This window comes from Ranitomeya imitator, chromosome 6, assembly GCF_032444005.1.
Source record: "Ranitomeya imitator isolate aRanImi1 chromosome 6, aRanImi1.pri, whole genome shotgun sequence".
Classification (NCBI taxonomy): Eukaryota; Metazoa; Chordata; class Amphibia; order Anura; family Dendrobatidae; genus Ranitomeya; species Ranitomeya imitator.
In genome coordinates this window covers 416,324,449-416,349,280 of record NC_091287.1, presented here as the reverse complement: position 1 = coordinate 416,349,280, position 24,832 = coordinate 416,324,449, and the positions used below count along the sequence as shown (strand labels likewise).

Genomic DNA, 24,832 nt, shown 5'->3' with positions numbered 1-24,832 from the left:
CCTCACACAAAGGCTCAGCGAGTGGATGTTCTCAGAAAACATGCCGCTGGTTTCAGCTTTACCTGAAGGTGAATCCGACTGCTCATCAGACACCTTAAGAGGCGTCAGGACGACACGAGGGACGGTCTTGTTTACCATCATAGAGACCCCATTTCTTCTCTTCTGCTGCTGCCTCAAAGCCTAAACAAAGGAAAAAGAACAGAGTGTCAGCTTTACCGGGAACATCAGCCGGCTCAACGCTGGAGATGTAGTCACAGCCTGTCTGCCCTCCAGGTGCCAACCCTTAGAAACGATCAGCCCCCGATCACACAAAATTAAAACTTGGGAGTTCAAACACAAATACCCTGCACCGAACTGCATTTATGTCACCGCTCATAACAACAAAGACATCTGGAGCCGACTGTACTACCTCCAATTCACCACTTCAGGCACCTCACACCGTCATTCTCAAGTCAGAGGGAGAGAGCGCTAAGTGTTTAGCAGGCTGAAAATGTCTGTACATCTCTCGCAGGTGCAGCGGCTTCCCTATCCGGCTCAGTCAATCAAGTTAAACAGAGAGTGTCATCAGTATGTGCGGCATGTAAGGACTACAGTATTGATGCACTCGCTGAGCCGCGCGGAGGGCTGCACAGAAATCACTGAACACCGCACGAATCGTTTATTTCTGAGGAGAGAAGGAATCGCTCCGAGCCTAGGAACACTCGCCGCGCTTCTGTCTGCCTGACTTTGGGGATTAACCTTCAAGCTGCCAACAGGAGGAGGTTGGAAAATCTAGTAAAAAGCACACATTCACAAAAAAAAAAATAAAAAATACTGACAGATGAAGGCGCACAAAAGTGCTACGGGTGAGCTAATGTTTAGCCGAGATCTTGTCATTAACCAGAACTGTCAGCCTTCCAAAGCGGTGCGAGCTTCCACATTTGTGCAAAATTCACTGCCATTATTTTTGAGAAGAAAAAAAAAAAAAAAATATATATATATATATATATATATATATATATATATATATATATATATATATACATACATATACACACACATATACACAGACACACACATATATATACGCACACACAGATATATATGTGTGTGTGTATATGTATGTATATATGTGTGTGTGTACATATATATATATGTGTGTGTATATATACACACACATATATATACATACACACATATATATATGTATATATATATATATATATATATATATATATATATATATATATACACACACACACACATACACACACATATATACATACATATACACACACATATGTGTGTGTATATGTATGTATATGTGTGTGCGTGCGTATATATATGTGTATATTATATATGTGTGTGTGTGTATACACACACATTATATATATATACATATATATATATGCACACATGCGTATACACATATTATATACACACACACATACACACATACACACACATGTACATACAAACACATTATTTATAAGTAGAAAATATATTTTAAAACCATTAAAAAAATGGAGAAAAAAAAAAAAAAGGAAAAGAAAAACACACAGGACATGACGGAAAATCCCAGATTTATAAGAAGGGTTTGGATTGCACAAGAGTCCACTCGAGTGGATAATGTCAGAAAACTGTCTACAGATAACGGCAGATTTTCCGCATAGTTACGCACATTAACTCCGCTACTCATGGTTTTCAGAACAAACCAACTGTTGCCAATATTATCCCTGGTTACAAGCCAAATTATTCATTCATTTTGGGAAACGCACATTGACGTTGCAGTCCTCTGTAATTCAATTTGGGCAAGGTGTATGGGCCAATGACGGAGCCTGGGGGATGAGCTGAGAAAACAAAAATCAGCTCAACAAAAGCAAAATAATGAAAGGAAGACGCACACCAATGTGAAGCATGATAATCTATTCATACCCCTCACCATTGTGTTACATGGCTGTAGAGGACGTGAACGCCTGAGGCGGTGCTTTATCACACTCGTACGTATACATAATGGAAGACAGGATTCAGAGCCGACTTATTCCATGATAATTATAGGGGACGCACTCGTATATAATTCTACTGCTGCTCTTCATATCATGTCCAACCATCGCACCGCTGTGTAAGAAATGTTCCAGTATGAACAGGATGAGACGCTAATCCATTCATCACAGTATTCAGGATGGATTCTTCAGCCTGTTCACACTTGACCAATGAGATAGCCAAAGGTAGACAAGTGCAGAACAGAAGCCAGAGATCATATTTAATGGGAAGTGCTGAAATTAAATATGATCTGCTGTTAAAGAAAAAATAAAATAACACACTTGCAAAAGTATTCACCCCCTTGTCACAACCTGGAATTTCACGGTTTTTCTTTTTGAGGGTTTGCATCAGTTCATGTAAAGAACATGCCTACAACTGTGAACATTTGTTTTTTGTTTGGTGAAGCAAACAACAAATAGGACAAAATAACTGAAAACGTCAGTGTGCATAACTATTCACCCCCCCTAAAGTCAGTACTGTGTAGAGCCTCCCTTTGTGGCAATTACATCTGCAAGTCACTTTGGATAAGTCGCTGAGCTTTCCACATCTGGTCACTGGGATTTTTGCCCATTCCTCAAAGCAAAACGGCTCCTTCATTTTAGATGGTTTCCTCTAGTGAACAGCAATCTTCAACTGTGACCACAGACTCTCAATTTGATTACCATCTTGGCTTTCATCAGGTCACTCCAAAAGTTTGGGTCATTGTCTTGTTGGAAGGTGAACCTCCATCCCAGTCTCAAATCAGTGACAAACAGATTTTCCTCAAGAAAATTCCTGTATTTGGCACCATCTTCCCCTCCACCTGGACGATTTTCCTTGTCCCTTCTACTGAAAAACTTGGTGTTGCTGGGGTGATGAGCTGCATTGGTTTGGTGCCAGAGTTTACCCAGGTGGGGAAAAAAAAGCTAAATTTTGGTCTAATCTGACCACAGCACCTCATCCGTACATTTGAGGAGACTCCCACATGTCTTTTGAAAACTCTGAGCCTTACAATGTGTGTGTCTGTGTAAGCAAAGGCTTTTTTTTCTGGCCACCTCTATGGAGTGTGCGGCTTCTATTGTTCGTATGGACGGATACGCCAGTCTCTGCTTGGGAACTCTGCAGCTCCTTCGGGGTTACCTTGGGTTTATCTGATTAATGTCCTCCTTGCCCGTGCTGAGAGTTTTGGTGGGTGGCCTGCTCTTGGAAGGTCGTTCTTTCCATTTAATGATAATGGATTTAATGCTGCTCAGGGCATCATCAGAGAGTGGGATATTTTATTTTAATTTTATTTTTTTAATAACCCAACACTGACTTGTACTTCTTAACAGGAGACCCTGACTTGTTTGGAGATCTCCTTGGTCTTCGTGGTGTTTGCTTAGTGGTGCCTCTTGCTTAATGGTGTTGCCGCCTCTGTGGCCTTTCAGAACAGAAAGGCGTATGTATATCAAAAATGGGAATTTTAAGTGTTTCATCAGAATTCGGGATAAGGCAGCTTTATGTGCCCTAGAGATGCGCTGTGAATTAAAAGCGCCGCCCTCTGAGATTCAGATGGATTTTTCTTTAACATTCGATCGGATTATTCTATTATGCCACATCTAAGATGGCGCCGAGATGTCAGTATCATAGAAGGGCACATGCGCGAGTTGGAGTTGCCACACACTCCATAGGATTGGCCGACAGCTTATGACAGGGTAGTGATGCGCTGAGACATGCGCAGTAAACCAAAGAGAACGCTGGAAACAGCAGGATCCCACGGGGGTAGGATATATATTTTTTGTTACACAGCTAGAGATAATAGTGTGATTAAGCCCCATTTGATGTATGATGGCATTAAATATACAAAATGGATATAGAATCAATTTTAACATGGATATAAGTGACACTTTAGCACTAAAGCACTTTCTTTAACAAAGTATATGAAATGGTGTTGCATGAATGATATTGGATTTATTTATATTTTATGAAATGTTTTCTTAATGCACTTTACAATTTGATTATGAATATTCAATAATTGTTAATTAGGTCTATAAAAGCACACCTGTTTGTAACACCCACTGCGGGAGAAAGGCTCAGAGTGAGCCAAAATGTCGCCCAGACATGTGGGTCTGAATAAACTAACACTTTTTCACTTGAAGACCATGGAGTGCTGCCTTCATTCTTATTTATTTATTATCCATCCATCCATCCATCCATCCATCCATCCATCCATCGTGTAAGCATTGTACTCACTCAGTGCAAGGAGGAAACAGGAGGCATTTTAGCAGAGAGGTAGTCCGCTCATGACAAATATTTTGATGCATGCACCTCACTTTTTTTAGTATTGGGTAAGCGCACCATAGTGAGAGTCCTGTGAAGTCACCTTTAGAGGACTAGCCTCATCCCTGGTTATGGCCACTGGTCGGTTCTCCCAACGCTGCAGCATTTCAGAGGGTGCTACACTTGGCTGCCATGGTGCAGCCAGGGTCTGATTGATGCCGCCTGCAGTTTGGGCAGCATGAATGAAGTGACAAGGCTCTTCATTACAAGTTTATCCGGCATCATTTTACAGTTTCCCTGCAGCAACTGTATTTTAGAGTAATTTTTACATTTTTAAAAATTTTATTTCACAGTATGTAATCACAGCAATCTCAGCAATTTCTAAAAGAATACCAGGCTATGTGAATTATAATGACTTCACGGCAGACATCAGTTGTACGTTTGTGTAATGAATACTGTATATTCCCAACAGCTTGTATTCTAAGTATAGAAATATCTTAGAGTCATACAGAGCAAGGCATGCGAATACAGTCAGTGGAGATAAAGGGGCGACTGTCTAGAAAAAGATATTCACATTCTGGATGGCAAAAAAAAATAAATATATAGAAAAACCTATCACATGTGTAGACAACACAGATCAAATTTCTCAATTTTTGTTCAATTAATCATCAATACACCTTCTGAACCAGTAACAGTACAGCCAGGTATAAATTGGACTCTATATAAAATGATGCACCACAATACAGTCCCCAATCTATGAGCAGTATAACTAGAGAAAGATGGTTTGTAATAAGGCACCTGATATAATAAATAAGGCAGCTAAATATATTGGATTCCAAAGTGAAGAACACACAATAAAAAAAACAGAGGGTGCAATATCAAAACGTGTCTCCACTAATTGATATGATGCAAATCAAATGTCTTTAATTTTAGAAATTTCACTGGACCCGGCGAATTTAACCAGTTTGCAATTCAACTTGATGGAACCACCAAAAATGCCCGCTGCTATCTACACAATGCAGAAGATTGCATCGGCCTGAAGGGCTCACAGACCTCAGGCGAGGGTCCCAATAATGACTTGCTGCAATCACACAGTATAGCACAGGCTATCGTAGCCTGTATAAAAGCAGAGGCAGGGAGTGCAGCACAGCAACCATACTGGAGTGAAACGGTTTAGTTTAGTGAGAGGATGTCTAAGCTTACAGTTTAGCAATAGAAATAGGGAGTAAACGCCAAAAACCTTTTAACTTGATACCGACATATGACCTACTGGTACATCATATGTCGACGTGCCGAGTCCGCATCTTCCCAAGCACCTGATGGCTGATGCACTGTCATGTATGATCGCAGACGATCACAGCTTCAAGCCCCCCTAAGTAGACTACTGAGTACAGTAAAAAAATGTTTCCACAAATATGAAAAAAATAAAAATAAAATCCCCCCAAAAATAAAGCAATTAAAAAAGTTTAAAAAACACAACACAGATTTGGTATCGCTGCATTCATAAAAGTCCAATCTATAAAAAAATATAAAATTAATCCGTTCAGTAAACGGAGTATTGAGAAAAAAATCGAAACGCCAGAGGGATGTTTTTTTTGGCCACCAAAGCATTGAAATAATAAGCTATAAGAGGCGATCAAAACGTATCTACAAAAAATATATCCGTAAAAATGTCAGTTAAGGGCGCAAAAAATAAGTGCTCACATAGCACCATATCCCAAAAATGAAAACATTATGGGAAAATGGCGACTAGAAAAACGTTTATTTTAATTTTACAAATTTCCGAATTAATAAAAAACAAAAACAATGCATGCCTGGTATCTGTGTACTCATATTGACCTGGAGAATCATATTGCCAGGTCAGTTTTACCATACAGTGAACATGGTAAATGAAAATAACATGATAAAATTAATGGTGTCCTTCATGGTCACGCAAAAAAAAAAACCCTCATATGGCTTTATTGTTGGAAAAATAAAAAAAAGGGGGGAGGAAAAATTAAAATACGGAAAATGGTCTGGGGGTGATCCCCAAGTTATATGTGTTTGCGTTAAAGAGCTTGAATGCGGTTGGGGACAATACTAAAAGATCTCAGTGTGTGATGCGCGTCTTTATAGGGCAATCTGATTACCCGTGCTTCACAGTGAATTTATTTTCCACAACCAAAGTTTAAAAAAATATCCGCGATATTGGTGAATTGCAATTTTATAAGATTTAATAATTTCTACTCTCTACTTAATAATATAGGTCATTGCCCAAACCTTCTTTCAAAGTGTTAAAGAGAATAAAAATACACACAAATTAGAAGGGTAAAAAGAGCAAAAACATATAGATATTAGTCCATATAACCATGAGAAATAAGTCAAAGACAATTGTTAAGTAATACCATGACACATTCTAAGCCGATAGAAAAAGTCACAGATACAGACGGGTGACCTGGAGTGCTACTCAATATAATAAATAAAGCTAGACAGATGAGCACAATCCAAGGATTTTATCGGTGTAGTATGCATTATGTGACTTATCTCTGCTCATAGGATAACTGTGGAGTGTCCCTGTTTCAATGGACAGGTGGTTTCTTTCATTTTTAAGATTTGCCATCTCCATCAGTCCAATAGATTTTGAATGGAGTGAGAACACAAGATCCCTGTTCTGATAATTGATGGTGGTCTCAGCTGTCTGATCATCATAAAGTTAGCTAGCCTTTATATTGTTGTAAAAGAAAGTAGAAGATATGATGTTATTTAACAAATAAACCTGAAGCCCTGTAAAACATATGAAATTAATAAGCATGAGGAAGTGCGTTCTAGACTTAACCATAGAAAGGTCTAGAACGTCCTCTATCTGGACTGGCGTTTGATACATAAAATGAGAGAAATAGGGCTAGTGGATAATATGTGTAACTGGGTTAACAACTGGCTCACTGGAAACAAAAATTGGATATTAATGTAACACTTTGTTTGGGTCATGGTTAACACTGGGGTACCACAGGGTTAGTATTGGTCCTTCCTCTTTTAAGCATTTATATGATAACAAATGCAGTGTCTAAAATGCGATAAATCCGCATGTAAAAAAAACACACTGAAATACAATTAAAAAAAAAAAAGTTTCCTAATTTAGCTAATATGTGACCAAAGGCTGCAGAAAATCTGATACATGAAAAATTCACAAATACTCACCACGGGAATGTAGCTTTGAGCTGAGAAATGACAACTGAAATTTAATAAATGTAAGGTCATGCATTTGGGCAAAGGACGTAAAATGTTCAATTACCGTATGTAATAAATGGTAAAACACTGGTTAAAGGGGTCATTAAAAAAGGTTTCGGTGTATGAGCAGGCAGCAAACAACTTTAGCGACCACTGTCAGGCAGCTGCTGCCAAGGCAAATAAACTAACAGGATGCATTAAAAGAGGAGTAAATGCTCATAACAAGAAGATAGTCTCACCTCTATATAAGTCACTAATGCAGCCACATTTAGAATATTGTGTGCAATTTGGGTCTCCGGTGTATAAAAAGTACATAGCTGAACTAGAGCAGGTACGAAGAGCGACCAAGGTTATTAAGGGAAGAATGGACTACAATACCAAGATAAGTTATTATACTTGGCGTTATTCAGCTTGGAAAAACAAAGACCTAGGCGGGATATTCTTAGAATATTCAAGTATTTGAGCGGAACAGTACAGAGATCTTCCTCTGGATCCTTTTACACCTAGGCCAGCATTGGGAACAAGGGGGCATCCTCTACGTCTAAATGAAAGAAGAAACAGCTGACTGCACCACCGATACAGCTGACTGTGACTGCTTCAAGCCAATTAACCACCGCTGGCCCGCTGATCTCGGGTGCTTAAGCCGGAAAGAAAGCTATCGTGGATACGTAAGTAAAAAGTATACGGCAGCACTCACCGATCTTCAAAACAGGTTCCTTTATTCAAACAATATCTTCACGGCATGGGGGTGTATACACAAGGAAATGTGGCAGCTAAATGACGGCCGTTTCGCGCCCACCTGTCGTTAATTTTGTCGTTAAGACCTGCGGGGCAATAAGGGGGGCAAAACAGCTTTGATCCCAAGAGCTTAGGGAAATTAAAATAAGGTTCAGTGTCCACCCAATCTCTGTGAATTAAATGGGGAGCGGCAATAGCTTAGAGAGGCGTATATAAATTTATCTACCGACGCTAGCCTAAAGCTAGGTTGCCATGTAAATTGACGAATATGTTTCAAGAATGCACTAGTATCTTTAGTGTACGACGGAATATGTGTCAGTAGTGGTCGTAACAACCAGTCCATATACTTAGAGAGTGGTTCCGTGAGGGACCCCACCCCCGACACTATCGATCGGCCTTATGATGATGGCCTTATGAATTTTAGGAACATGGTACCAGTGTGGCTTTATGGGGAACTCTGGCAGCAACTTTTCCGCTTTATGAAGGGAAAGAACCTTGGTCTCAACCGCTTTCCTCAGTAGTGTCCTCAATTCATTTTTATATATTTATTGGTGGGATCCCCCGGCAACCTCATATAAGTGTTTTCGTCCGCCAACTGTCTATACGCTTCCTTAATGTAGGTTTCCCTTGGGATCAAAGCTGTTTTGCCCCCCTTATTGCCCCGCAGGTCTTAACGACAAAATTGATATGTCTATATTTTTATGAGTAGTATAAGTATAGTCCCGGCGATGTATTGACCATTATCCACACTATGCACGCTAGCGGCAATAGAATATTGTGTGGGAGTATAGTTATAATGAGCTTAGGGAAATTAAAGTAAGGTTCAGTGTCCACCCAATCTCTGTGATTTAAATGGGGAGCGGCAATAGCTTAGTAGGTCCAAGTGGGCTTTGGTTGCACAGAGTAATAAGATTAAGATAACAGATTCGGCTTGTATGCGGTGCCGCATAATATCAGAACATGTTATAGTTGTGTAGATTAGCGCTTTTGTTTGTACTCACCAGTTTTGTTTTTAATTGTTTTTAACAAGTCTTGTACTGCGGGAGGGCGGAGTGGGGCTGGAGGGAGGTGCACAGTGAGTGCTCACTACTTTAGGCGTCATGTCCGTTCACTCATTGAACCCGCTGAAGCGCCAGGTGGGCGCTAAACGGCCGTCATTTAGCTGCCACATTTCCTTGTGTATACACCCCCGTGCCGTGAAGATAATGTTTGAATAAAGGAACCTGTTTTGAAGATCGGTGAGTGCTGCCGTATACTTTTTACTTACGTAAATGAAAGAAGGCTTGATCATAATCACAGATGGAGATTCTTTACTGTAAGAGCAGTGAAATTACACTGACAATCAAAAGGGTAACATGTTTTGAACTTTTGACTTTCAGGCTCCATATCTCGCCATCCATTCCTGCTTTGATCGTGAGATTACCATCATTTAATAGACAATCATCTTGGCTATCTCATACATAATACCAAAAACAGGCAAAGATGCTTACCTGTCTAAACAGGCCTCAATACAAATGCACAAGCAGGGTGCAGCGGACCCAAACAAAATAGCAAATGCACAGGTGCGATACCTAATGAAACAGCCAGCCTTCAATAAGGGTTTGGCCGTGTGGTACACCAATGCACTAAGATAAAATACTCTGTATGTGGCGTGTTCACACAAGGAATGCAAAGCGTCTGGCTGCAGCCTATTAATGACACCATATGGCGGGCTGCCCAGTGCTAAAATGCATCCTGTGTGAACAGAGGCCACAGTGTACAGAACAATTCGGGCCCAGCTGCACCCTGCAAAAAATATATACGTGCAAAAAAACATATAAATATATGTAAGGTCTTAGTTGATATTAGGGCCATAATATGGAAGCTGGCAACCCACGCCAAGGGTCCTTGTACCACACGGCCAAACCCTTATTGAAGGCTGGCTGTTTCATTAGGTATCGCACCTGTGCATTTGCTATTTTGTTTGGGTCCGCTGCACCCTGCTTGTGCATTTGTATTGAGGCCTGTTTAGACAGGTAAGCATCTTTGCCTGTTTTTGGTGTTTTTTCTTGAATGTGTCCTTTTTTGGTGTTTTTCATGTTAGAGTAGGACTGGCAATACGTAAGGACCCTTGGCGTGGGTTGCCAGCTTCCATATTATGGCCCTAATATCAACTAAGACCTTACATATATTTATATGTTTTTTTGCACGTATATATTTTTTGCAGGGTGCAGCTGGGCCCGAATTGTTCTGTACACTGTGGCCTCTGTTCACACAGGATGCATTTTAGCACTGGGCAGCCCGCCATATGGCGTCATTAATAGGCTGCAGCCAGACGCTTTGCATTCCTTGTGTGAACACGCCACATACAGAGTATTTTATCTTAGTGCATTGGTGTACCACACGGCCAAACCCTTATTGAAGGCTGGCTGTTTCATTAGGTATCGCACCTGTGCATTTGCTATTTTGTTTGGGTCCGCTGCACCCTGCTTGTGCATTTGTATTGAGGCCTGTTTAGACAGGTAAGCATCTTTGCCTGTTTTTGGTGTTTTTTCTTGAATGTGTCCTTTTTTGGTGTTTTTCATGTTAGAGTAGGACTGGCAATACGTAAGGACCCTTGGCGTGGGTTGCCAGCTTCCATATTATGGCCCTAATATCAACTAAGACCTTACATATATTTATATGTTTTTTTGCACGTATATATTTTTTGCAGGGTGCAGCTGGGCCCGAATTGTTCTGTACACTGTGGCCTCTGTTCACACAGGATGCATTTTAGCACTGGGCAGCCCGCCATATGGCGTCATTAATAGGCTGCAGCCAGACGCTTTGCATTCCTTGTGTGAACACGCCACATACAGAGTATTTTATCTTAGTGCATTGGTGTACCACACGGCCAAACCCTTATTGAAGGCTGGCTGTTTCATTAGGTATCGCACCTGTGCATTTGCTATTTTGTTTGGGTCCGCTGCACCCTGCTTGTGCATTTGTATTGAGGCCTGTTTAGACAGGTAAGCATCTTTGCCTGTTTTTGGTGTTTTTTCTATCTCATACATACATTTGACTTGCAACTATTTAACATATGATTAGTTAAACAGATTCTTGTCATGTCACTGCATTGTTACGGTTTTGCTCCCCAAAAATATCTGAATTTTAATTTATTATTTTGTTAGTATTTTGTAAATTCAACTTTGGCTTTCAACAATGCCTGAATACTTCTGGGCATGCTCTTGATCAGATTCAAGCATGTCTCTACCGAAATGTGATCGCAGGCCTCTTCTGAACGCTCCCAAAGTTGGTGCATAATGGTTGACTCACTTGGGTATGTATGCAGCTTTTTTTCCAACTCTACCCACAAGTGTTCAATTGGGTTGTGGTCTGGGGACTGTGGAGGCCAATCCATCACCTGTACATTATGGTCATTGAACTATTTATTTGCCAATCTCGACATATGCTTTGGGTTGTCGTTCTGCTGGAACATGGTCATCCTTTTCATATCCATAGTACTCGAGTGTACAAAGCAACTTGTCTTGTAGGATACTCACATACAACTTAGCATTGAGACCAACATTGATCCTGGTCAAATATCCAACACCTTTGCCTGTGAAACAACCACATATCATCAGGCTTCCTCCACCAAACTTGACAGTTCCTTCAATTTCTTGATCCGTTAGTTCCTTTTTCTTCCAGACCCATTTGCACCCATTTTGTCTCACAGCTACAAATCAGCCATTTCCATTCTTCTACTTTCCACTTTTCCTACTTTTTTTCAAACTTCAGCTGACACCTCTTTTGACAATATTGAAGTTGAGACTTCAGCTTTTTTTGGGCCATCATTTTTGGACTTGTGTGACGGCACAGTGATTGCATGTACGTCTGTGATCTCACTATTACGAGGCACATGAGCCACCTCTACTGCCGTGTTTGTCGCGCCAGAACTGATAGACCTTGGGACTAAGAGCACTATACGTGTTCGAAACGCGTCCAGTTATTCAAGACATTCCTTCCTCCAGTATGCACTATTTTGTCAAGCAGCTTACCGTATATACTCGAGTATAAGCTGACCCGAGTATAAGCCGACCCCCCTAATTTTGCCACAAAAAACTGGGAAAACTTATTGATTCGAGTATAAGCCTAGGGTGGAAATGCAGCATTTACCGGTGAATTTCAAAAATAAAAATAAATCATTATTTCCCCCATAGCTGTGCCATATAGTGCTCTGCACCGTTCATATTTCCCCATAGCTGTGCCCCATATAGTGCTCTGCACCGTTCATTTTGTCCCATATCTGTGCCCCATACTGTGCTCGGCACCGTTCATTATTGCCCCATATCTGTGCCCCATATACAATGCTCTGCACCGTTCATTTTGTCCCATAGCTGTGCCCCATACTGTGCTCGGCACCGTTCATTATTGCCCCATATCTGTGCCCCATATACAATGCTCTGCACCGTTCATTTTGTCCCATAGCTGTGCCCCATACAGTGCTCTGCACCGTTCATTGTGCCCCATATCTGTGCCCCATATCTGTGCCCCATATAGTGCTCTGCACCGTTCATTGTGCCCCATAGCTGTGCCCCATATACAGTGCTCTGCACCGTTCATTGTGCCCCATATACAGTGCTCTGCACCGTTCATTGTGCCCCATAGCTGTGCCCCATATACAGTGCTCTGCACCGTTCATTGTGCCCCATAGCTGTGCCCCATATACAGTGCTCTGCACCGTCCGTTGTGCCCCATAGCTGTGCCCCATAGCTGTGCCCCATATAGTGCTCTGCACCGTTCATTGTGCCCCATAGCTGTGCCCCATATAGTGCTCTGCACCGTTCATATTTCCCCATAGATGCTCTGCCATTGTCGCTGCTGCTGCTGCAATAAAAAAAAACAAACAAAAAAAAAACATACTCACCTCTCTTGCTTGCAGCTCCCAGCGTCCGGTCCCGGCGCCTCCATCTTCCCGGCGTTTCTGCTCTATATGCGTCATCGCGCCCTCTGACCTGAACAGTCAGAGCACAGACGCCGGGAAGATGGAGGCGCCAGGAAGATGGAGCGACGCCCGGCGGCTGGAACGCGGACAGGCGAATATGACATACTTACCTGGTCCCAGCGATCCTGACGCTCCCTCTGCCTGGTCTTCGGTGCCGCATCTTCTTTCTCTATCAGCGGTCACCGGCACAGCTGATTAGAGAAATGAATACGCGGCTCCACCCCTTTGGGAGGTGGAGCCGCCTATTCATTTTTTTAATGAGCGGTCCCACGTGACCGCTGAAGAGGGGAAGACGCTGCAGCACAGAAGACCGTGGGACGGCAGGGGGAGCGCCCGGATCGCCAGGACTAGGTAAGTATACCTCAGCGCCCTCACCCCCTCACCCGCCGTCCCTGCCACCCACCTTGACTCGAGTATAAGCCGAGAGGGGCACTTTCAGCCCAAAAATTTGGGCTGAAAATCTCGGCTTATACTCGAGTATATACGGTACTTTTTAAATTTGTCCAAATAAAGACTTTTAATTTTATTTCCTGAGCTGGCATTTTCATGCATAACCCATCATATGCTAAATAGTTACAAGTCAAATTTATGTATGAGATAGTCAAGATGATTGTCTATAAAATGATGGTAGTGGATAGTGAGATATGGAGCCTGAAAGTCAAAACTTCAAAACATTATTACCCTTTTGCTCATCAGTGTATGTAACGCTCTATCACATTATGTTGTTATGGTTGATTAATTAACCCCTTTCTAACATTAGACGTACTATCCCGTCGAGGTGGTATGTGCCCGTATGACCACCGACGGGATAGTACATCTAACGCGATCAGCCACGCTCATGGGGGGAGCGCGGCCGATCGTGGCTGGGTGTCAGCTGACTATCGCAGCTGACACCCGGCACTCTGTGCCAGGACCTATCACGGACAGCTCCTCGCACATTAACCCCCGGAACACTGCCATCAAAGATGATCGTAGTGTTCCGGTGGCATAGGGTAGCAACGGGCAGGGAGGGGGCTCCCTGCGTGCTTCCCTGAGACCCTCGGAGCAACGCAATGTGATCGCGTTGCTCAGAGCGTCTCCTCCATCCTCCTCCCTGCAGGCCCCGGATCCAAGATAGCCGTGGGGCTCCTTCCGGGTCCTGCAGGGAGGTGGCTTGCAAGCGCCTGCTCAGAGCAGGTGCCTGCAAGCCTCCTGCAGTGCCTGTCAGATCGCTGATCTGACACAGTGCACTGCAAAGTGTCAGATCAGCGATAACTATAACATGACACTACAACATGATGTCCCACACTGGGACAAAGTAAAAAAAAAATATTTACATGTGTAAAAAAAAATAAAAAATCCTAAATAAATAAATAATAAAGAAATGTATTTATTGGAACAATATTTTTTTATGTAAATAAAAAAAAAAAAACAATAAAAGTACACATATTTAGTATCGCAGTGTCCGTAACGACCCGACCTACAAAACTGTCCCACTAGTTAACCCCTTCAGTGAACACCGAAAAAAAAAATATAGGCAAAAAAAATGCTTTATCATCATACCACCGAACAAAAAGTGGAATAACACGCGATCAAAAAGACGGATGTAAATAAACATTGTACCACCGAAAACGTAATCTTGTCCCGCAAAAAACAAGTCGCCATACAACAAAAAATAAAAAAGTTATAGCCCTCAGAATAAAGTGATGCAAAAATAATTATTTTTTTATTGTCTAAAAGTGCCAAAACATAAAAGATTATATAAATGAGGTATCGCTGTAATCATACTGACCCGAAGAATAAAACTGCTTTATCAATTTTACCAAAAACGGAACGTATAAACGCCCCTACCCCCCCAAAGAAATTCACGAATTGCTGGTTTTTGTTGATTCTGCCTCACAAAGATCGGAATAAAAAGCGATCAAAAAATGTCATGTGCCTGAAAATGATACCAATAAAACCATCAACTCGTCCCGCAAAAAACAAGACCTCACATGACTCTGTGGACCAAAATATGGAAAAATTATAGCTCTCGGAATGTGGTAACGCTAAAAATATTTTTTTGCAATAAAAAGCATCTTTTAGCGTGTGACAGCTGCCAAACATAAAAACCCGACAAACACCAGCTATAAATAGTAAATCAACCCCCCCCCCCCATGATCGCCGCCTTAGTTAGGGAAAAATAATAAAATGAAAAAATGTATTTATTTCCATTTTCCCGTTTGGGTTGGGGCTAAAATTAGGGTTGGGGCTAAAGTAGGGGTTAGGGTTTGGATTACGTTTACGGTTGGGTTAGGGGTGTGTCAGGGTTAGATGTATAGTTAGGGTTGGGATTAGGGTTAGGGGTGTGTTGGGGTTAGGCTTAGGGGTGTGTTGGGGTTAGGGGTGGAGTTAGAATTGGGAGGTTTCCACTGTTTAGGCACACCAGTGGCTCTGCAAACGCAACATGACGTCTGATCTCAATCCATACAATTCTGCGTTGAAAAAGTAAAAATATGCTCCTTCCCTTCCGAGCTCTGCCGTGCGCCCAAACAGTGGTTTGCCCACACATATGGGGTATCAGCGTACTCGTGACAAATTGGACAATAACTTTTGGGGTCCAATTTCTCCTGTTAACCATCGGAAAATACAAAACTGGGGGATAAAAAAATAATTTTTGTGGAAAAAAGAAAGGATTTTTTATTTTCACGGCTCTGCGTTATAAACTTTAGTGAAACACTTGGGGGTTCAAAGTGATCACGACAATCTAGATAAGTTCCTTGAGGGGGTCTAGTTTATATGGGGACACTTGTGGGGGGTTTCTACTGTTTAGGTACATCAGGGGCTCTGCAAACACAACGTAACGCCCGCAGACCATTCCATCAAAGTCTGCATTCCAAAACGCCACTTCTTCCCTTCCGAGCTCTGCCATGCGCCCAAACAGTAGTTTTCTCCCACATATGGGGTATCAACGTATTTAGGACAAATTGGACAACAACTTTTGGGGTCCAATTTCTCCTGTTACCCATGGGAAAATACAAAACTGGGGGCTAAAAAAATCATTTTTTGGGAAAAAAAAAAAGTTTTATTTTCAAGGCTCTGCGTTATAAACTTTAGTGAAACACTTGGGGGTTCAAAATGCTCACCACACATCTAGATAAGTTCCTTGGGGGGTCTACTTTCCAAAGCGGGGTCACTTTTGGTGGGTTTCCACTGTTTAAGCACATCAGGGGCTCTCCAAACGAGACATGGCATCCCATCTCAATTCCAGCCAATTTTGCATTGAAAAGTCAAATGGCGCTTCTTCCCTTCTGAGCTCTGCCATGCACCCAAACAGTGGTTTACCCCCACATATGGGGCATCAGCGTACTCAGGACAAATTGTACAGCAACTTTTGGGGTCCAATTTCTCCTGTTACCCTTGGTAAAATAAAACAAATTGGATCAGAAGTAAATTTTTTGTGAAAAAAAATTAAATGCTCATTTTTTTTTTTTTTTAAACATTCCAAAAATTCCTGTGAAACACTTGAATGTGGTTTTGGGCACCTTGAAGGGTGCAGTTTTTAGAATGGTGTCACACTTGGGTATTTTCTATCATATAGACACCTCAAAGGGACTTCAAATGTTATGTGGTCACTAAAAAAAAAAATGGTGTTGTAAAAATGAGAAATTGCTAGTCAACTTTTAACCCTTATAACTCCCTAACAAAAAAATTTTTTGGTTCCAAAATTGTGCTGATGTAAAGTAGACATGTTGGAAATTTTACTTATTAAGTATTTTGTGTGACATATCTCTGTAAATTAAGGGCATGAAAATTCAAAGTTGGAAAATTGCTTAATTTTCTAAATTTTCGCCAAATTTCCATTTTTTTCACAAATAAACTCAAGTAATGTCAAGGAAATTTTACCACTAACATGAAGTACAATATCAAGAGAAAACAATGTCAGAATCACCGGGATCCGTTGAAGCGTTCCAGAGTTATAACCTCAAAGGGACAGTGGTCAGAATTATAAAAATTGGCCCGGTCATTAACATGCAAACCACCCTTGGGGGGTAAAGGGGTTAAAGTTCAAGGAGGGCATGGATGCCTTTCTTGAAAAATATAAATGTTACAGGTTACTAGGTTCTGTTGATGGGACGTTAAACCTGGGAACTGGTCTGATTGCCGTACGTGGAGTCAGGAAGGATTTTTTTCCCTAATATGAGGCAAATTGCCTCATGGAGTTTTTTTCCTTCTCTGAATCAGCATGTTAGGTTATTTTCTGAAACCGATGGACTTATGCACACTTTCTTTAGAATGTTACAAGTGATAAAAACTGGTTGTTTCATTTACCCTGAGACTACATAGTAGAGGAGCTAGACGGCACACTTTATAAATATAAAATAGATGGTAAAAAAACAATGGAAAACACACACAATAATGAGAAATGTTTCCCCAGCATACATCACATACATCAGGTGCAGGATGTGAATTGATTTAATAGGAATCAGAAATGGGGAAAAATTTACTAGATTCATAGCAAGGGTAAATATTGAATAATTTACTGGTACGATGTACTGTACTCATTAGTGTAAGATAGACAGGGTTAATGAGGCAGAAGAAAAAAAGCTTAGTGAGCCGAGTGCCATCCATGCATGGTGGGAAGGCCATTTATGAAATAAGAGGTTTTTTTCCTAGATGTATGAATTGCTGCAATGCTAAAAACATAATTTCGCTTTTTTTTTTTTTTTGCAGTGTTAACCTCTCATTTTGTTACTACATTTTCCGAAATGTCAATTTAATGTCCTAAAAAAAAAAAAACCCAGCATGTAAGATAACCTTTGAAATTTCACACAATACTGATCAAAGTCAAAAAGCCACAGCAAAGCAACAGGAACTCAATCACTCTGCCATACGGATAAAGGCTCAGACTGGCTTGGGACATTCGTTTAGGCTAAATAAATAATAGTTACACAGTGCTACATCCTTTGATATTAAATCAATGCAAGAAAAAAAAATGTACCACTGATAGTTGGCATTCATTTCATAGCTTCATGTAATAAAGCTACTGATTCAATCATAATTCAGTTATTATTTATATCACCACAGCTTCATTTTATTGCACATTTATATAAACTCTGAACCAATTATACGCGGAGCCACATGGAAAATTACAGTGGAATGTTTATTAGGGAATTTATCACTTGCCATCAAAGCAGTAGTCTGCTAGCAAAGGTCCACTTGGAAGCCAAATTATTCAATGTTATTCTAAAGAGCAAAAGCCTAGTACAGAAAGATACACTTTAGGCAAGTCAATGTAATGACTAGTGATCAATGACTGACAGCTCGTAACAGGGTGCATGGAAAGAAACAAACGGGATAAAAAAATATCTAATTACCAAGAGTCACATGAAATGAACGGACACTTGCTATAAATATTCCTTGAACCCTCATTACAAACTTAAAGATGAACTATAATTTTTATTTTATAAGTCCTTGGTACACATGAAAATAGGCAACTTTGTAATATAGCTCATCAGAGATATCCGTTTCCTTCTCCTCCTGGACTTCTCTTTCACACTTAGGCTGTGTGCACACGTTGCTGTTTTTTTGCAGTTTTTCCCGATAAAAACGCTATAAAACCGCAAAAAAAAACCCGCATACAATAAGCATCCCATCATTTAGAATGAATTCCACGTGTTTTGTGCACATGATGCGTTTTTTTCCGCAAAAAAACGCATTGCGGTAAAAATCGCATAATGTTCATTAATTTTGCGGGGTTTTTTTTTGAGGATTTCCCCACTACAAAATGCATTGGGAAATATCCGGAAAAAAACACGGCAAAAACGCATGCAGATTTTTTGCAGAAAATTTCAGGTTTTTCTCCGGAATTTTCTGCGAGAAATCCTGAACGTGTGCACATAGCCTTAGGGTATGTGCACACGTCAGGATTTTCTTGCAGAAATTTTCCTGACAAAAACCAGACATTTCTGCCAGAAATCCACATGCATTTTTACCGCGATTTTACCATTTTTTTCACGTGTTTTTGACGCGTTTTTTACCAAATGCATAGAATAGCAGGAAAAAACGCAGAAAATCCACAAAATTTATGAACATGCTGCTTTTTTTACCGCGTTGCGCTTTTTTCGCGGAAAAAAACGCATCATGTGCACAAAACATGCAGAATGCATTCTAAATGATAGGATGCATAATGTATGCTTTTTTCGCGTTTTTATAGCGTTTTTACTGCGAAAAAACCTGAACGTGTGCACATAGCCTAAAAGGGAATCTGTCACCTCAATTTTGCCCTATAAACTGAGGCCACCGCCATCAGGGGCTTATCTACAGCAGTCTGTAATGCTGTAGATAAGCCCCAATGTAACCTGAAAGATAAGAAAAACAAGTTATACTATACTTACTCAGGGGTGGTCCGGGTCCAGCACCTCCCATCTTCATGTGATGACGTCCTCTTCTTTGCTTCCTCTATGACCTCTCCTGGCACCTGCACACTGCAGTACTTTGCTCTGCCCTCAACAGGGCAGATCAGTACGCCTGCGCAGGAGCCGCGGCAGGAAGCAAAGAAGAGGACATCATCGTATGAAGATGGGAGGCGCCGGACGGACCCGGACCACGATGCCAATGGACCCGAACCGAACCGGGACCGCCCCTGGGTGAGTGTAATCTAACTTGTTTTTCTTATCTATCAGGTTATATCGTGGGGTTTATCTACAGCATTACAGAATGCTGTAGATAAGCCCTGATGGCGGTGGCCACAGTTTATAGGGCAAAATTGAGGTGACAGATTCCCTTTAATTCCCAGGTAAAATCTGTCTTCAGTGAACAGAGATTTGTACAGTACTGACAGAGGACGACAGTTGCTGCAGAAAAAATTCAATGTAGTCAAGCCGAGGAGGAGTTAGCGGGAGAGGAGGAGGAAGAGGAGGAGAATTAGTTAGCGGAAGAGGGGGAGGAGTTAGCGGAAGAAAAGTCAGCGGAAGAGAAGGAGTTAGCGGAGGAGGAGGAGTTAGCAGCAGAGGAGTTACACCAGGTTCATACTGGGTTAACACTATAGCATACATTCCATCGCGTTATGCTATACCACTAGCGCAGATGATTAATCTGTGCTAGCGGTGACAGAGCCTCAAATGCTGCAGCCCGAATCCGAGGCTCCGTCACTGAAGGACTATGGCATGCGTTGGCGATGTGTCCGATAATAGGGGTTAATGGCGGTGTTAACAGACTGCGTTACACCGCGTTATGCGAAGGAGGAGTTAGAGGTAGAGACAGACATACTGCTGCAACTTATCCTAAGGCCACTTTCACATGTTCAGTATTTAGTCAGTATTTTACATCAGTATTTGTAAGCCAAAACCAGGAGTGGGTGATAAATACAGAAGAGGTGATGTGTTTCTATTATACTTTTCCTCTTATTGTTCCACTCATGACTTTGTCTTAAACATACTAATGTAAATTCGTAGCGTGAAGAAACGTCGGCACTTGTGCTAGCAGCAGCCCGTTAGCGTATGTGCTGAACGGGCTGCTGCTAACGCAATGTGAACTTAGCCTTAGCCAAAACCAGGTGTGGAACAATCTATCTATCCATCTATCTAAATCGCCCTTTGGGATTTTCGGCCGCTGTCCCCGAATCCCATAAGGGACCGCGGCAGTGTCACTTGCGCCTGCACAAGTGACATACACATCTCCGCTATTCCCACACAGGCGCAGTAACAGCCACAACTGTGCGTTCTACCAGCGCATGTGTGGTAACGAGGCGGCTGTTACTGCGCCTGCGTGGGGAATAGCGGTGATGTCTACTGTATGTTTTACTTGTGCAGCCACATTAAACAGCCTTATGGCCATGAACTGCGCCTGCGCAAGTGACAGATATACGTCACCGCTATTCCCAGTAGCAGCCATAATTGTGCAGTGTACCCGCGCATGGTTACCAACGATTTTTGATTACCTCACGCAGCACAAACTTCTCCACAGTCCCATACTGTGCATCAATGTTGTCTACTATCTGAGACACAAAAACACTGTCTACTACTGGTATATACATAGTTTATACCACTGAGCACTGCTTCTGGATATGCCTGGAATGAACAAAAAAAAAAATATATTTGGCTTCATCACCATTATGGCACAAAGAAAGTCAGTACCATGCCAACATGTACATTATTTTTATTACCTCAGCCAGCAGCAAATTCAACACAGTCCCATACTGTATAACAATTGTGTCTACTATCTGAGACACACAAGTACTCTCTACTACAGGCTGCTCCTGTCAGCACCACTAAGCATACGCAGATGTTAATTTCTCCGCACTCTCGATGCGATAGCATTGGGCCAATTTCTAGTATAATATAATAGAAACACATCACCACTTCTGTATTTATCACCCACTCCTGGTTTTGGCACTCAACAGATAGTAAGTGATGAAATTTGAACAAAAGGTATTTATTACTTGGATTGCAGTCCAATTTAAACGTTTCGGTCAAACATTTGACCTTCTTCAGTAAGCCCACTGCTAGTTTCACGGTAGATGTAAGTTATCAGAAAAGAGCAGGTCCTATGTTGTGGTATTCTATGGACCTGTCCAACAATGGCGTCAGCATCTAATAATTAGATTTAATTGTCGAGCTTTGGATGGTAGTCTAATGTACGTAATTAGATATGGAAGAAGATTTAGGTGTATATATTAGGAAAACGCCCAATGAAATGTCGGTGGCGTAGGACAGATAAACTCAGATGCACGCAGGCTAAGGGTGCCGGAATAGTGGTATGATATCTATCATTAGAGGACTATTGGAGAGTCTGTGTCTGTGCGCGTTCTAAGACCACTCATACTCATCCATCAGGGGCTCTCCAACCATTGGTTATTCCTAGCAGACCTTGGACTCATTTGTCGGTCAATTTTATTACGGATCTACCCTTGTCTGTATGGACACTGTAATCCTGGTGGTGGTGGACAGGTTCAGTAAAATGTCTCATTTTATTGCTTTGCCTAATGCCTAATCTCTGGCGCAAATTTTGGTCAAGGAAATAATTAGACTGCATGGGATTCCTACCACTATTGTTTCTGATTGGGGGTGCAGTTTATCTCCAAATTTTGGAGGGCGTTTTGCACTCGTCTGGGGATCCATTTGTCATTTTCTTCTGCTTTTCACCTGCTAACAGGCAGACTGAATGGGTCAACCAGAATTTAGAAACGTATCTCAGATGTTTTGTGTCTGAGAACCAGGAGGACTGGGTTACTTTCTTACCATTGGCTGAATTTGCAGTAAATAATTGTTGTTGGGAATCAACCAGTAAGTTCCCGATTTTCGGAGCATATGGATTCCATCCTCAGTTAAGTTCTTTCAATGGTAGTCACCCTTCTGAATTACCAGAGGAAGAACAGTTTTCCTCTTCCATGTCTACCATATGGCAGTGGTGAATAATTTGCAAAAGATGGCTATATAATAGTGTGGCTGATCAGAGACGTTTGGTGGGTTCGGACCTGTGTGTTGGTGACTTGGTGTGGCTGTCCTTGAGGAACATTAAGCTGAAAGTTCCATCTTGGAAATTGGGTCCCAGGTTTATCGGTCCTTATAAGATCTTAGCAATCGTCAATCCAGTAGCATTCCGCCTTGCTCTGCCACCTAACTTTAGGATCCATGAGGTTTTTCATTGTTCGCTTCTCAAGACGTATGTGGCATCTGTGCATTACCTTCGTCTCTACTACCGTCTCCTGTCATTATTGATGGTAATCTGGAGTTCCAGATAGCAAAGGTCTTTGACTCTCATCTTTTGTCGGTCGCTACAATATATGGTACATTGGAAGGGGTACGGTCCTGAGGAGAGGATGTGGTTACCAGCTTCCGACGTTCATGTGGCCAGACTGGTTTGGGCCTTTCATGTGGCATACCCTGATAAACTGGGTCCTGAGGTTCCAGAAAGTGCCTCGTACTGTCACGGAGTTACCGTAACGGAGCGGAGCCAGAAGACCACAGCGTCTGGTTTATCCTACTCCGCTGCTGAGAAGTACTTCTCCGGTTTATTAAATGTGTTTATTTCTTCCAGCAGAAATTCCTGTGTTCATCTGTGCTTGGTTAGCTACTCCTTTTCCCTATAAAATATGGGCTCTATTACCTAGTCCTTGTCAGAGTGAGCATTTGCTTCATGACAATAGGAGGGAGAGAAGTTGGTTTAAGAAGAATTGCTGGAGGAGTTAGAAGCGACTGTTGTTTTGTTTGTACTCTTCGTAATTCCTTATCCTTCCCTGTTTTACTTTCTTCCCCTTCCTGCACACCCTGGTGGATTCCTCTGTATATGTGAGTGAATATTTTGTGTGTGGAGTTTTCAGTTTCCCCTTGTCTTTGTTGCCCTGTTTGTCAGGTTGATGTACTGTGGTGCACAGTAGCACCCTGGTTTCCTGGGTGAGGGAAGGGGACAGACAAGGGTAACTTCGGAGATAAGACAAGGGTGGAGGCCCTGGTGTCTTCACCATCTGAAGTATCCTGAGGAACAGGGCGAGCTAGGGGGCCCCCTAGTGTTAGGGCCAGGAAAGGAGCCCCTGGTTCCAGGTCACTCGATAGTTGTGTCATGACAGTTGGGCTTTGCGCAAAATGTATGGTTGTGGGCTGTGCTATATACTACATGGCTGTTCTATATACTACGTGGGCCGTGTTATATACTATGTGGGCTGTGTTATATGTGGCTGTGCTATATACTATATGGGCTGTTATATGCTACGTGGGCTGTGCTATATACTACATGGCTCTGTTATATGCTACGTGGCTGTTATATAGTACATGGCTGTGTTATATACTACGTGGGCTGTGTTATATACTACATGGCTGTGTTATATGCGATCATGAATCGTGGTATGTGTTAATGGGGGGGCCCACTGAGACTCTTTTGTCCGGGGCCCTCAAAAACCTGGAGCCGACCCTGGGGAGGGGGTGGAGCTCTCAGATCAGGTCATCAAGCCATTCAGTGCCATGCGAAAGACATGGTGCAAAAAGTTGGCTGGCCATTCACATTGTACAGATGGAATTGCACAATGCTTTTGCGCCATTATGATGTTCTTGCCATACGAGGATCTTTCTTTAGTTTCAGTTTTAGTTTCAGGAGGTAGTCATCAAGACCCTGGCATTTTGCAGTCAGGTGAGGGCCCCAGTACTTCTGAAACTGATGGTGCCCATATTGTACCATGTGAACATTTTTCCAGTAACATTCCCCAAACTGCAAGGAAGGGAAAGACACAAAAAAACGTGCTGATTATGCTCCAAGAGAGGAATATGAAAGGACACAATTAACCATTGTGGAACCTGACTTGAGAAACCTGGCCTTTGCATTAAGGATTGCTCAAGGCCTACCACAAATCCATGAATTGATAAAATCTGGTTTTACTCCATTGACACAACACCTTTTTTCAGTTTGATGTACTACACAACTTACACATACCACCACATTATTTTGTTCCCCAGTAAAACCAAAAGCATTATTATAATTACTGTAACTATGCCTCTAGATAATTCCTTTAGGGTAGTAGTTTCCAAAAATGGGTTCACTTTTTTCATTTTCACGGTTCAACCTTGTAAAATTCTGTGAAGCACTTGTGGGGCTCACCACATGTCTAGACAAATTCCTTGATGGATGTAGTTTCCAAAAACAGGGCCCCATGTGGAGGGGGTTCCCCTGTTTATGCACATCAGGGAATCTCCAAACGCAACACGGTGCCCA

General features: G+C 41.8%; 1 protein-coding gene across 1 annotated transcript in view; it reads right to left on the bottom strand.

The window, feature by feature from the left end:
- The window catches only part of ASXL3 (ASXL transcriptional regulator 3), a 186,867-nt gene that overhangs the window by 81,709 nt on the left and 80,326 nt on the right, over positions 1–24,832 (bottom strand). The window contains exon 7 of the mRNA XM_069731268.1: positions 63–180. Within this exon, the coding sequence (XP_069587369.1) occupies positions 63–180 (118 nt within the window). The remainder of the gene's footprint in view (positions 1–62; positions 181–24,832) is intronic.